We start from the raw sequence: 13185 nt of genomic DNA, 5'->3' as shown, positions 1-13185 counted from the left end.
AGTTTCTAAAATCGGACTAATTTTCTCCTCTTTGATCCCTACCCTCTGTCTTCACTCTGCCTTCATCTGTGGGTTCCTTCCTTTTCCACCCTTATATACCCTACCTCTTGAGTATTTTTCTCACTTGCATGAGGTACCAAAGGATATTGTTTCACACTGTTAGTAGCACTTAAGACTTTGATAATAGGGGAGGGACAGTGGGGGGTGGGGAGTTGGGGAGAGATAGCATGGGGAGAAATGCCCCGTATAGGTGAAGGGGGGAGGAAGGCAGCAAATCACACTGCCATGTGTGTGTGCCTATGCAACGGCCTTGCATGTTCTTCACATGTACCCCCAAATCTAAAATGCAATGAAAAAAAAAAGACTTTGATGCACTGGATTATTAGTTTTTATTTATTTATTTATTTTGAGATGGAGTTTTGCTCTTTCACCCAGGCTGGAGTGCAGTGTCGTGATACCGGTTCACTGCAACCTCTGCCTTAATGGTTTCAAGTGATTCTCCTGTGTCAGCCTCCCAGGTAGCTGGAATTACAGGGACCCGTCACCACACCTGGCTAATTTTTGTATTTTTAGTAGAGATGGGGTTTCACCATGTTGGCCAGGATGGTCTTGATCTCTTGACCTCATGATCTGCCCTCCTTGGTCTCACAAAGTGTGGGGATTTGAGCCTCGTTGCCTGGCCTATTAATACTTTTTTTTTTTTTTTTTTGATACTGTCACCCAGAGCTGGAATGCAGTGGTGCAATCTTGGCTCACTGCAACTTCTGCCTCCCGGGTTCAAGTGATTCTCCTGCCTCAGCCTCCCAAGTAGCTGAGACACAGGTGCCTGCCACCACGCCCGGCCACTCTATTAATACTTTTCTTTTTTTTCTTTTGAGACGGAGTTTCGCTGTTGTTACCCAGACTGGAGTGCAATGGCACGATCTCGGCTCACCGCAACCTCCGCCTTCTAGGTTCATGCAGTTCTCCTGCCTCAGCCTCCCGAGCAGCTGGGACTGCAGGCGTGCACTACCATGCCCAGCTAATTTTTGTATTTTTAGTAGAGACGGGGTTTCACCTTGTTGACCAGGCAGGATGGTCTTGATCTCTTGACCTTGTGATCCACCCGTCTTGGCCTCCCAAAGTGCTGGGATTATAAGCATGAGCCACCACGCCCGGCCTATTAATACTTTTCTGAGTGAATTATTAAGGGCATTGATGTGCTTTGCTTTGACTTAAAAATTTTTATGTTTTAAAAACTTAGACAAACCACATTCTCACTTATGTTTGAAATAGTGCATTTGTGTGTGTTGGACTTGTGCCTGGCATATAACTTGTTAAACTGTGGAATATGCATACTGAAAAGTTAGCATACATTTTCAAGGCTTTGTACATAACAGAATAATCAAACTCACTTTGAATGTTAAAATCTTAAGATTGAGGATAATTTTTGTCATTGTGAATGAGATCATTACTCATGAGTCTTACTTTTTTCCACTGATTGACGCCCCAAGACCGATTTTCGCTCTGTTGTCCAGGCTGGAATACAGTGGCGTGATCTCGGCTCAGTGCAACATCCGCTTTTTGGTTCAAGCAATTCTCCTGCCTCAGCCTCCACTCGGGTAATTTTTTGTATTTTTAGTAGAGACAGGGTTTCATTGTGTTAGCCAGGATGGTCTTGCTCTCCTGATCTCGTGATCTGCCTGCTTTGGCCTCCCAATGTGCTGGGATTATAGGTGTGAGCCACCATGTCTGGCTCTTCACTGATGTTTTGAAAATGGCCTTTTTTGTTTTTGAGGTGGAGTCTCACTTTGTTGCCAGGCTGGAATGCAGTGTCATGATCTCAGCTCACTACAACCTCCGCCTCCTGGGTTCAAATGATTCCCCTGCCTCAGCTTCCCAAGTAGCTGGGTCTACAGGCATGTGCCACCACACCTGGCTAGTTTTTTGTTCTTTATATTTCGTAGCCACCATGCCCAGCCTAAAATTGTTTGCCTTTTAAAAAAAGGTTTACTGGGCCAGGTGCGGTGGCTCACGCCTGTAATACCAGCGCTTTGGGAGGCCAAGGCAGGTGGATTGCCTGAGGTCGGGAGTTAGAGACCAGCCTGGCCAACACAGTGAAACCCTGTCTCTACTAAAAATACAAAAAAACTAGCTGGATAAGGTAGTGGGCGCCTGTAATCCCAGCTACTCAGCAAGGCTGAGGCAGGAGAATTGCTTGAACCTGGGAGGTGGAGGTTGTAGTAAGCTGAGATTGTGCCATTGTACTCCAGCATGGGCAACAAGAGTGAAACTCTGTCTCAAACAATTATTTTTATTTCAATAGTTTTTGGGGTACAGGTGGTTTATGGTTACATGGATAGGATCTTTAGTGGTGATTTCTGAGATTTTGGTGCACCCATGACCTGAGCAGTGTACTCTGTACCCAATATGTAGTCTTTTATTCTTCTCCTGTCCCCTTCAAGACCCCAAAGTTCATTGTATCAGTGGTCCACAACCTTTTTGGTACCAGGACTGGTTTTGTGGGAGTTGGTTTTCCTGTGGACTGTGGGTAGGTGGGGTGGCGGATGGATTTGGGATGACACTGTTCCCACCTCAGATTATCTGTTAGTACATTCTCATAAGGATTGTGCAGGCTGGGCATGGTGGCTCACGCCTGTAATCCCAGCACTTTGGGAGGTCGAGGCAGGTGGGTCACCTGAGGTCATGAGTTTGAGACCAGCCTGGCCAACATGGAGAAACCCGGTCTCCACTAAAAATACAATAAATTAGCCAGGCTTGGTGGTGCATGGTTGTAATCCCAGCTACCCAGGAGTCTGACACTTGAACCCAGGAGGCAGAGGTTGCAGTGAGCTGAGATTGTTGAACCCAGGAGGCAGAGGTTGCAGTGAGCTGAGATTGTACCACTGCACTCCAGCCTGGGTGACAGAGGGAGACACCCAAAGGATTGCACAACCTAGATTCTTCTCATGAGCAGTTCACAATAGAGTTTGTGCTCCTGTGAGAATCTATTGCCTCTGCTGATTTCTTTCTCTGTTTTTTTCTTTACGCTACTGGCAGGATCAACCAGGTAGCCTCTGCTGATTTCACAAGAGGTGGAGTCCAAGAGGAAATGCTGCTGTGTGGCTGTTTTCTAATAGGCCATCCGGGGGTTCAGAACCCTGCGGCATTAGCTTATTCTTATGCCTTTGCATTTTCATAGCTTATCTCATCTCCTATTTACCAAGTGAGAACATGCAATATTTGGTTTTTCATTCCCAAGTTACTTAGAATAATGACTTTTGCCATTTTCTTACTGAAGTAGATTATTTTTACATTTCCAGCTGTATAACAAGAAATGACACTTTCTGTTCTGCCTGTGTTAGTAAAACTAAGGATTTCAAAGATTATAATGCCAGAATTTCATAGTCTTGGTTTTGGGGCTGGTAGCATTTTTCTGAAGTCACATTTCTGTTTCAGTATTGAAGAATGTCGCAATATAATCATGCAGTTTGGTGTTCGGGAGGTCACAGCTGCCCAGGTTGCAAGGGTTTTGGGAATGATGGCTCGAACTCATTCAGGATTAACAGATGGCATTCCATTACAGGTGTGTTGAATTCAGCTATTTACCAAGTGAGTTAATGTCCTGTCCTCTTTATTTTATTTATTAAATTACAATGTGATTGGTTGTTCTACTGACCAGAAGTGAACACGTGGAATAGTTGGATTTGTTTAATTGAAGTCTTATTTCTACAGAGTATTTCTGCTCCGGGCAGTGGGATCTGGAGTGATGGAAAAGATAAAAGTGATGGAGCACAGGCACACACGTGGAATGTAGAAGTCTTGATTGATGTTCTTAAAGAGCTGGTAAGTATATGTGATGATGGTGTTTGATTTGTGATGTTAGGATGATATAGTCCAAAGAAAGCAAATTTTTAAAAATTCTCCACCTTCATTAACTCAAGAAGTAATAGTGTCCAAGTTGATTGTGTACTGGAGACAGTACATAACCAAATTAAATTTTTGAGGGGTGCTTCTGAGTTAATCTTGTTTATGGTGGATAAGAACAATGACTTGCCACTTCTACTTTTGCTGTAAACTGAATAAAAAATAAAGTACCTCTACTAAAATATTGGAGTGTTTAAGACATAAAGGAATTGAACTGTATTTATTTTTGCTTTAGCTATGTTGCCCATATTGGACTTTAACTCCTGGGCTTTAGTTAGTGATCCTCCCACCTCGGCCTCTCAATCGGTTGGTATTACAAGTGTGAGCCATTGTGCCTGGCCTGGAATGGAACTTACTTTTGTTTTTTGTTTTTTTTTGTGTGTGTGTGTGTGTGTGTGTATTTTTTTATTTTTTTAAGATGAAGTTGCCCAGGCTGGAGTGCAGTGGTGCAATCATGGCTCACTGCATCCTCTACCTCCTGGGTTCAAGCGGTTCTCCTGCCTTAGCTTCCCAGGTAGCTGGGATTACAGGCTTGTGCTACCATGCCTAGCTAATTTTTTCTTTTAATTTTTAGTAGAGGTGAGGTTTTATCCAGGCCTGTATCAAATGCCTGACCTCAGGTAACCTGCCCTCCTTCCAAAGTCCTGTGATTACAGGCACAAGCCACTGTACCCAACCCTGGAAAGGAACTTTTAGATATTAAAAGGTAGTGTGATAAGCTGGATGTGGTGGCTCACTCCTGTAATTTCAACTCTTTGGGAGGCCAAGGCCAGTGCATCACATGAGGCCAGGAGTTTGAGACCAGCCTGGCCAACAAGACGAAACCTTGTCTCTGCTAAATATAAAAAAAATTACCTGGGCATGTTGGTGTACTTCTGTAATCCCAGGCACTTGGGAGGCTGAGGCACAAGCATCGCTTAAACCGGGGAGGTGCAGGTTGCAGTTACCCGAGATTGTGCCGCTGCACTCTAGCCTGGACGACAGAGTTGATACTCTCTCTGGGGCAGGGAAAGTGGGTTTCTTTAAATTTCCTTTTAAAATTTTGTAAGTAGAACATCTAAATTGAATTTCAGATTTAATTTGGCCTTTTGGATAACGTATCAAAATATACATACATTCGTTAAATTTTAAACTGCTTTGGTCTTTTTTAGAATCCGAGTTTGAATTTCAAGGAAGTAACTTATGAACTGGACCATCCTGGATTTCAAATTCGTGACAGTAAAGGACTTCATAATGTGGTTTATGGCATTCAGAGGGGTTTGGGTATGGAAGTGTTCCCAGTAGACCTCATATATAGACCTTGGAAACATGCTGAAGGCCAGGTGAGTGGGTGGTATTTAGTTACAGAAGGCGTAATGAAACATGACGTATTCTTTATCCACTGCCATCTACCCATTGATGGAAACACTCTTGTAAAGTAGAATTTGTTATACATAGCACAGAAAAGCAGGGACTATCATAAGTATTATAGGAATATCTTCATAGTTTTAGTACTAGCCAGACACTTAAGGTGTACCAGTAAGGCTGTTTTCCCAATAGTTTAATAATGTTTGTTTCCAAGGTAACATTTAACTTTCCCTAACTGGCTCAAAAATGTCTTTTTTTTTTTTTTTCATTTGAGACGACGTTTCGCTTTTGTTACCCAGGCTGGAGGGCAATGGCACGATCTCGGCTCACCGCAACCTCCGCCTCCTGGGTTCAGGCAATTCTCCTGCCGCAGCCTCCCGAGTAGCTGGGATTACAGGCACACACCACCATGCCCAGCTAATTTTTTTTTTTTTGCATTTTTAGTAGAGACGCGGTTTCACCATGTTGACCTGGATGGTCTCGATCTCTTGACCTCGTGATCCACCCGCCTCAGCCTCCCAAAGTGATGGGATTATAGGCTTGAACCACCGCGCCCGGCCTCAAAAGTCTTTTAACAGTTTTCATGATTGAGAATCTAGACAGGGTTTCATTATGCACCTCTTGTGTCTGAATTTTGTGTGGTTTTCAAAGGGCAAATAATTAAGATTTTAAAAGGGAAATTGCCACACCTGATAAGATTGACAGTAGACTAATGAAAACATTTCAGATTTTTATAGCATTCACAATTATTAATGTGGTAAGCGGTTTCTTGTCATTGCAGCTCTCCTTCATTCAACATTCCCTTATAAATCCAGAGATCTTCTGTTTTGCTGACTATCCCTGTCATACTGTTGCCACTGATATTCTGAAAGCACCACCAGAGGATGACAATCGAGAAATTGCCACATGGTAAACACTTCTTTCCAGCATTCATTTAAAGGATTACGTCTTTTCTGAAATATAAAATTAGTAGTAAGCCAAGTATATAGTTAACAGGTTTAAATGAAGTAATGGTTTTAGTGACCCTACTTAAGTTTTTATAGAGAGGGTTTGGTGGATAAATTCTTTTTCAGTCCCTTATCATTAGTTATATCTTGTAGGATCTGTCCTTAAGCATCAAATCTGAAACTATCAAATTTTGGAAACAGGTTTGTACTTCTTCCATTCTGGCTTAGTGTTGAGATCCCTTTTCTGTAGTTTATTGCCTTTTTCTTTGTTAAAGTTGCTCAAGATGGCCCTCTCATCAAATCTAATAGTCTTCTCCTTTCCTCTTTTCCCTCCCCTCCCCTCCCCTGCCTGCCCTGCCCTCTTTTTCCCTCCCCTCCCCTTTTTTCTCTTCTCCCCTGATCTCCCCCTTCTCTTCCTCCTCCCCCTCCCTGTCTTCTCCCCTCCCCTTCCCTCTTCTCTCTTCTCTCCTCCCCTTCCCTCTTGTCCCTCTCTTACCCTCTTCTCCCCTCTCCTATTTCCCCTCTCCCCCCTCCTCTTTCCCCTCTCCCCTTCCCCCTCCCCTCCCCTCTCCTCTCCCCTCCCCTCTCCTCTCCTCTCTCCTCTCTCCTCTTCTGGGATGGAGTCTCGCTGTCACCCAGGCTACAGTGCAGTGGCACAATCTCAGCTCACTGCAACCCCCATCTCCCAGGTTTAAATGATCCTCCTGCCCCAGCCTCCCAAGTAGCTGGGATTATAGGTGCACACCACCGTGCTGGGCTAATTTTTGTATTTTTAGTATAGATGGGGTTTCACCATGTTGGCCAGGCTGGTCTCAAACTCCTGACCTCAAGTGAGCCATAGTGCTGGGATTGTAGGTGTGAGTCACTGTGCCTGGCCAAATCTAACACTTTTCAGCTCAAGTATCTACTTTGTCTTAGTTCTAGTTTCAGATTTTGGAGGTAGAATATTACTCCCCCAGTGTCTAGATCAGATTTTTCTTGGGGCTGTCTCCAGTCATTCCTCTCTGTGAATGTGTAAACACAGAATGGTATAAGTATTTATACCATTGTTGAAATACACAGGGGTGCAGGGAGGTAGCATGGCCTGAATTGTTCCCCAGAGAGATCTACTTCATAAAATATCTTCAATTTTTTTCTATCTATACCCTTATAGAACATGTTTCTGTTATTGATCAGATAATTGTCTTTACTTTTTTGGTAGTTGTGTGTCCTTAGGTGGTAGCCAACGTTATATTTGTAAGCATTTTTTTTCTCCTTATGAGTCTAATGTATATAGTAGTATTTCTTCTTCATTGAACAGATAAAGGCCTCTTTTCATTTTTATAAAACTTAAATACCATTATCACATTAGCAAATAACAATTCTTTAATATAGCTAATTGTTTATATTTAAGTTTCCCTAATTGGCTGGAAAATGTCCTATTTATTTATTTTTTTCTGAGACGGCATCTTGCTCTGTTGCCAGGCTGGAGTGCAATGGTATGATCTCGGCTCACTGCAACTTACGCCTCCTGAGTTGAAGCAATACTCCTGCCTCAGCCTCCTGAGTAGCTGGGATTACAGGTGCTCAACACCACGCCCAGCTAATTTTTGCGTTTTTAGTGGAGATAGGGTTTCACCATGTTGGTCAGGCTGGTCTTGAACTCCTGACCACAGATGATCCACCCACCTCGGCTTCCCAGAATACTGGGATTACAGGCATGAGCCACTGCACCCAACCTCTCAAAAATGTCTTTTAAGAATTTCTGTGATTCAGAATCCAGACACAGTCTATGGTTTCTTTTATCTCTCTTCATTCTGGCTTTTAAATTTAATTTTTGCTATTGGTTTGATGGAGAAATACAGCATTTGTTCTCTAGTCTACCACATGTTATTTTCTTTCTTCCTTTTTTTTTTTTGGAGACAGTTTTGCTGTTGTTACCCAGACTGGAGTGCAATGGCACAATCTCTGCTCACTGCAACCTCCGCCTTCTGGGTTCAAGCAATTCTCCTGCCTCAGCCTCCCGTGTAGCTGGGACTACAGGCGCGCACCACCATGCCCAGCTAATTTTTGTATTTTTAGTAGAGACAGAGTTTCACCATGTTGACCAGGATGGTCTTAATCTCTTGACTTTGTAATCTACCCGCCTCGGCCTCCCAAAGTGCTGGGATTACAGGTGTGAGCCACCGCACCCGGCCTCACATGTTATTTTCTTACCTGTTTTCTCATGGTGTTGACTTCATTCTCTATCCCCGTGTTTTTCATGGACTGAGGATAGTGTTAGATCTTCAGACTCAGTTAAAGTGAGCCAGATTCAACCTCTTGCCAAAAATTAATTCTTAAGAGAGTGCCCTGGACTTCAAACTTCGAATAAAACATGACACCAACTTGGTTTTGTCCTTACAAGCTAGCATCACTTATTTTGAAAATTACTATGTATACTTGTATTTTCATTGATAAAGCATCTTTCTTCCATTCTTGTTAGGAAGAGCTTGGATTTGATTGAATCTCTGCTGAGGCTTGCAGAGGTTGGGCAGTATGAGCAAGTCAAACAACTCTTCAGCTTCCCTATCAAACACTGTCCAGACATGCTGGTATTGGCCTTACTACAAATTAACACCTCTTGGCATACCTTGCGCCATGAACTCATCTCCACTCTGATGCCAATTTTCCTTGGAAACCACCCTAACTCAGCTATTATTTTGCACTATGCATGGCATGGGCAGGTAAGATGTGACTGTGTGCTTACCATTTTTTCGTCTGAATAATATAAATTTTTTGGAATGTTGAGAAAGCTTGATCAGAGAAATTTATTTTCCATCTTTGAATTATGACCAGAAGTCATACTGTCATAAAACTTGTTTTATCTTTTAGAATAATTTGAGCATTAAAAATACAAGATCACAAAGCAAGGAGGCAAAATCTTTAATACTTTCTTTTTCTTTTTGAGACTGGGTCTCACTCTGTTGCTCAGGCTGGAGTGCAGTGGCACAATCTCTGCTCACTACAGCCTCCGCCTCCCTGGTTCAAGTGATTCTCCTTCCTCAGCCTCCCAAATAGCTGGGACTACAGCCTTGAGCTATTGTGCCTGGTTAAGTTTTGTATTTTTTTTAGTAGAAATGGGCCTTCACCATGTTGGCCAGGCTGGTCTCGAACTCCTGACCTCACGATCGACCTGTCTTGGCCTCCTAAAGTGCTGGGATTATAAGCATGAGCCACTGCGACTAGCCTTCTTTCTTTTCTTTCCTTCCTTCCCTTCTTTTCTTTTGATGGAGTCTTGCTCTGTTGCCCAGGCTGGACTGCAATGGTGCGACCTTGGCTCACTGCAACGTCCATCTCTGGGGTTCAAGCTGTTCTGCCTCAGCCTTCCAAGGAGCTGGGATTACAGGTGTACACTACTACCACACCGGGCTAATTTTTGTATTTTTAGTAGAAGCTGGATTTCACCATGTTGGCCAGAATGTTCTTGAACTCCTGACCTCAAATAATCCACCCACCTTCGCCTCCCAAAGTGTTGGGATTATAGGCGTGAGCCCCCATGCCCCACCAGTGTTTAATAGTTTCAGTATTAAGAAATGTCTATATTGGTAGGGCATGACTTTCCTTTTTATACTAAGGAGCTTAAACATCTATCATGAAGGCAGAAGGTATTGATGTCATATTTTCATAGGAAATGAGAAGATTGCAGATCAATTGTAGCATTCTTTTCTAATTTATCTAAATCCAACATTTACATTTTATTTCAGTTTGTGCTGAAATGTCTTTCAAGCCCCTGTGCTTTTCACCTCTAATTTTGTAGAATGTATTTGGCAAGTAAGTATTCTTTTGTCCACTGATTGTTTTTTTTCCTTCCTTTTTTCTTTTTTTTTGAGAGAGGAGCTTGCCCTGTTACCTAGGCTGGAGTGCAGTGGTTCTGAACATTTCTCACTGCAGCCTCAACCTTCCAGGCTCAGTCAATCATCCTGTCTCAGCCTCCTGAGTAGATGGGACCACAGGCACATGCCACCATACCTCGTTAATTTTTAAAATTTTTTTGTAGAGACAGTCTTGCCATGTTGCCCGTGCTAATATCCTACACTATATGATAAATACAGAAAAAAATTATCTTCCCCTTTACCTCAAGTGCCCTTTTTAGCTACTTTTTCCTTTACCCATTCTTGAAATAGCTTATATTATATATACAAGTGCTTTTTACAAATTAAGGAAATAAGGCTCTTTATTATGAGTGAAAAATGTTAGCCTTAGTTCTAGGTCATTCAGTTAATTTCTCCTCCTTTCCTAGAAACTCAATTAACATTGTAGATTTACAGTTTACAAAATGTATGATAAACATTTAACCAAGCATTTGCAGTCCAGATGGTTTTTATTCCTTTCTCACCATAGCTGTGAGGTAGAAATGGCTAGTAATCAAGCTGCATCTCCTCACTTGTGATTGAATACTTGTTCTAGCAGACCATCTGCTACTCTAGTACAATTACTGGAGTATTACTTGAATATAGTAATAGTAATGATCTTGCTGTTGTTTCTGTGAGAAATACTGAGTTCCAGCTGTTTGCATCATTCATGGTTGTTTCTTAAAACCAGGCTACTTGGGAGGGGAGGGGGGAATGGAATTATAAAAGCAAACGTTCTTGTTTGTGGAAATAAAAAGATTTAGAATGTATGTACAGGCGCCACTCCCAGAAGTAGTGATACGGCCAGCGTTATACTGTGCAACACAAGAAATGGTTACCTTAAACTATTTTGTTTTTATTTCTATACCAGTAATTGTATTTAAAGTAATTATATAAATTTGATGTAATCTTATATTCACATAATCTTGTTCACATTTGGTTTTTGAAAATGTTAGGCAGACTTTAAGTAGGACATGTAAGTTTGTTGAATGACTGACTGTATGACCCAAGTCTAGCATCGGGCTTTATTTGGAAGATGTAGAAGTAACTTGGTTTTCCCATAAGGAACATCATGGTAATTGCGTAGTTTGAGACCAGAACTTAACGTCAGCACAGATATACCTGATTTTTATACACGTTCTAGTAAAATTAGCTGGGCATTTGTAATAGTATTTATCACATTGTTTAGCAGTATTGCTATTTGATCTTTCTTCCCCTTCTCAGGGACAGTCTCCCTCAATTCGCCAACTCATCATGCATGCAATGGCAGAATGGTACATGAGAGGGGAGCAGTATGATCAGGCCAAATTGTCTCGAATACTTGATGTGGCCCAGGATTTGAAGGTGAGTTCAGAGGGACAGAATGACACTGGGTTATTTACTAATGAGAAAAAAGATAAACGCTTAAGTAACAAAGATGCTCTAGGAATAATTCACATGTAACTAGCTCTTAGAATGAGTTGAAATTTAGAGATTTCTTGAAAAGGATAGGAAGGAGAGTTGCTTTAGGTAGTTAAACATGTTTTCATTTATTTTTGATTGGTCTTCCATGTATTGTAAAGCTGTTTTATAGTGTAAAGTTAGCTTTTCCCATAAGTTATCTGTCAGACAGAATTTTTGGGGAAACTAGGCATGTTTCTTCCCATTAGCAACTCTAAGAATTAACAGGATCTTCTGACATATATAATTGACAAACAACTCTATATATTTATTTTTTTTTTCCTTTTGGAGACGGAATCTTACTGTGCCAGCCAGGCTGGAGTACGGTGACACCATCTTGGCTCACTGCAACCTCTGCCTCCCAGGTTCAAGGGATTCTCCTGCCTCAGTCTCCCAAGTAGCGGGGACTAGAGGCACCTGCCACCCTCCCTGGCTAGTTTTTGTATTTTTAGTAGAGACAGAGTTTTACCATGTTGGCCAGACTTGTCTTAAACTCTTGCCCTCAGGTGATCTGCCCACCTCAGCCTCCCAAAGTGCTGGGTTTATAGGCATGAGCCACATGCATGGCCTAGACTCTGTATTATTAATCGCTAGGTGATTGGTGATGTAGTTGTGCTTAAGCCAATGTGTAGATTTTGAAAAATGGGTAGGGATAATTATTTATGCTTTGTGTCTTGTTCTGCTCTAGGTATAGTTATTTTTAAAAGCGCGGTAAAGTTTGTTTGGAAGGTAGTATCATGTATTCACCTTTAAAAAGTAATCTTATTTTAGAGAATAATGACTAATGTTACCCTGAATTGTACTAAGCTGTTTAAATTGTGACCAAGGAAATATTAGCAGTGTGTTTTATTTGAACTTGTTTGTGGAAAGCAAGAAGCAGAATATGGGACAGAGATAGTTACTTAATTGCTGCACTTCCATTTTCTAATATGGTTTTGTCCTTTAGGCCTTGTCAATGCTGCTAAATGGTACTCCATTTGCCTTTGTTATTGACCTTGCTGCACTTGCTTCACGGCGTGAATACCTCAAACTTGATAAGTGGCTCACAGATAAAATTCGAGAGCATGGGGTAAGCAGGATTTGTTCATTTATTTTTACTCTTAAATTTTGGTGGCTAAAATGGCTAAATTAACAACTTTTAAAATTTGTGTAGCAGTATTAAACTGAAATTAGAAAGAAATTTAAAAGGAACAACTTTTTAAAATGGCAATGAAGATATTATTTATTTTGGATTTTAGTCATAGTGCTTAGTAGTTACCTTTAACTTGATAACATTTAAGGTCAATTTAAAATCACTGAGAGACTTTTCTGTTCTTCAGGAGCCTTTTATCCAGGCATGTATGACTTTTTTAAAGAGACGATGTCCTTCTATTTTGGGTGGACTTGCCCCAGAAAAAGACCAGCCCAAAAGTGCTCAACTTCCTCCAGAAACTCTGGCGACAATGTTGGCCTGTTTGCAAGCTTGTGCAGGGTAAGAAGTGCATACTTGAATATGACTCTTCTTTAAATTGGATCATGTTGCTGTATCAAGTTGTACATTTGGGGAAAGAGGGAGTTCAATGAAAGTGACAGCAGTTTAAGACAATCCAATGGTTTTTAAGTCCTAAGTCCTATCCTACTTATGATACATATTAAATTCAGTGTGAGATAGAGGCCAAAGTTCATCTTTTGCA

The 13185-nt window shown here is 41.6% G+C and overlaps 1 protein-coding gene across 33 annotated transcripts in view; it reads left to right on the top strand.

The window, feature by feature from the left end:
* The window catches only part of CNOT1 (CCR4-NOT transcription complex subunit 1), a 91671-nt gene that overhangs the window by 26205 nt on the left and 52281 nt on the right, over nucleotides 1-13185 (top strand). For 22 of the 33 annotated variants that reach the window (XM_078358367.1, XM_078358360.1, XM_078358363.1 and 19 more), the window contains 8 exons: nucleotides 3439-3565; nucleotides 3715-3825; nucleotides 5058-5228; nucleotides 6035-6162; nucleotides 8665-8905; nucleotides 11297-11416; nucleotides 12459-12581; nucleotides 12832-12983. In XM_078358367.1, coding sequence (XP_078214493.1) covers nucleotides 3439-3565; nucleotides 3715-3825; nucleotides 5058-5228; nucleotides 6035-6162; nucleotides 8665-8905; nucleotides 11297-11416; nucleotides 12459-12581; nucleotides 12832-12983 — 1173 coding nt within the window. Of the gene's footprint in view, nucleotides 1-1517; nucleotides 1602-3438; nucleotides 3566-3714; nucleotides 3826-5057; nucleotides 5229-6034; nucleotides 6163-8664; nucleotides 8906-11296; nucleotides 11417-12458; nucleotides 12582-12831; nucleotides 12984-13185 lie in introns of all 33 variants that reach the window. The other 11 variants (XM_078358354.1, XM_078358353.1, XM_054248463.2 and 8 more) reach the window with 1 other exon arrangement.

This window comes from Callithrix jacchus, chromosome 20 (assembly GCF_049354715.1).
Source record: "Callithrix jacchus isolate 240 chromosome 20, calJac240_pri, whole genome shotgun sequence".
Taxonomy (NCBI): domain Eukaryota; kingdom Metazoa; phylum Chordata; class Mammalia; order Primates; family Cebidae; genus Callithrix; species Callithrix jacchus.
The sequence above is the reverse complement of the archived record's forward strand: the minus strand, read 5'-3'. Positions and strand labels throughout refer to the sequence as shown.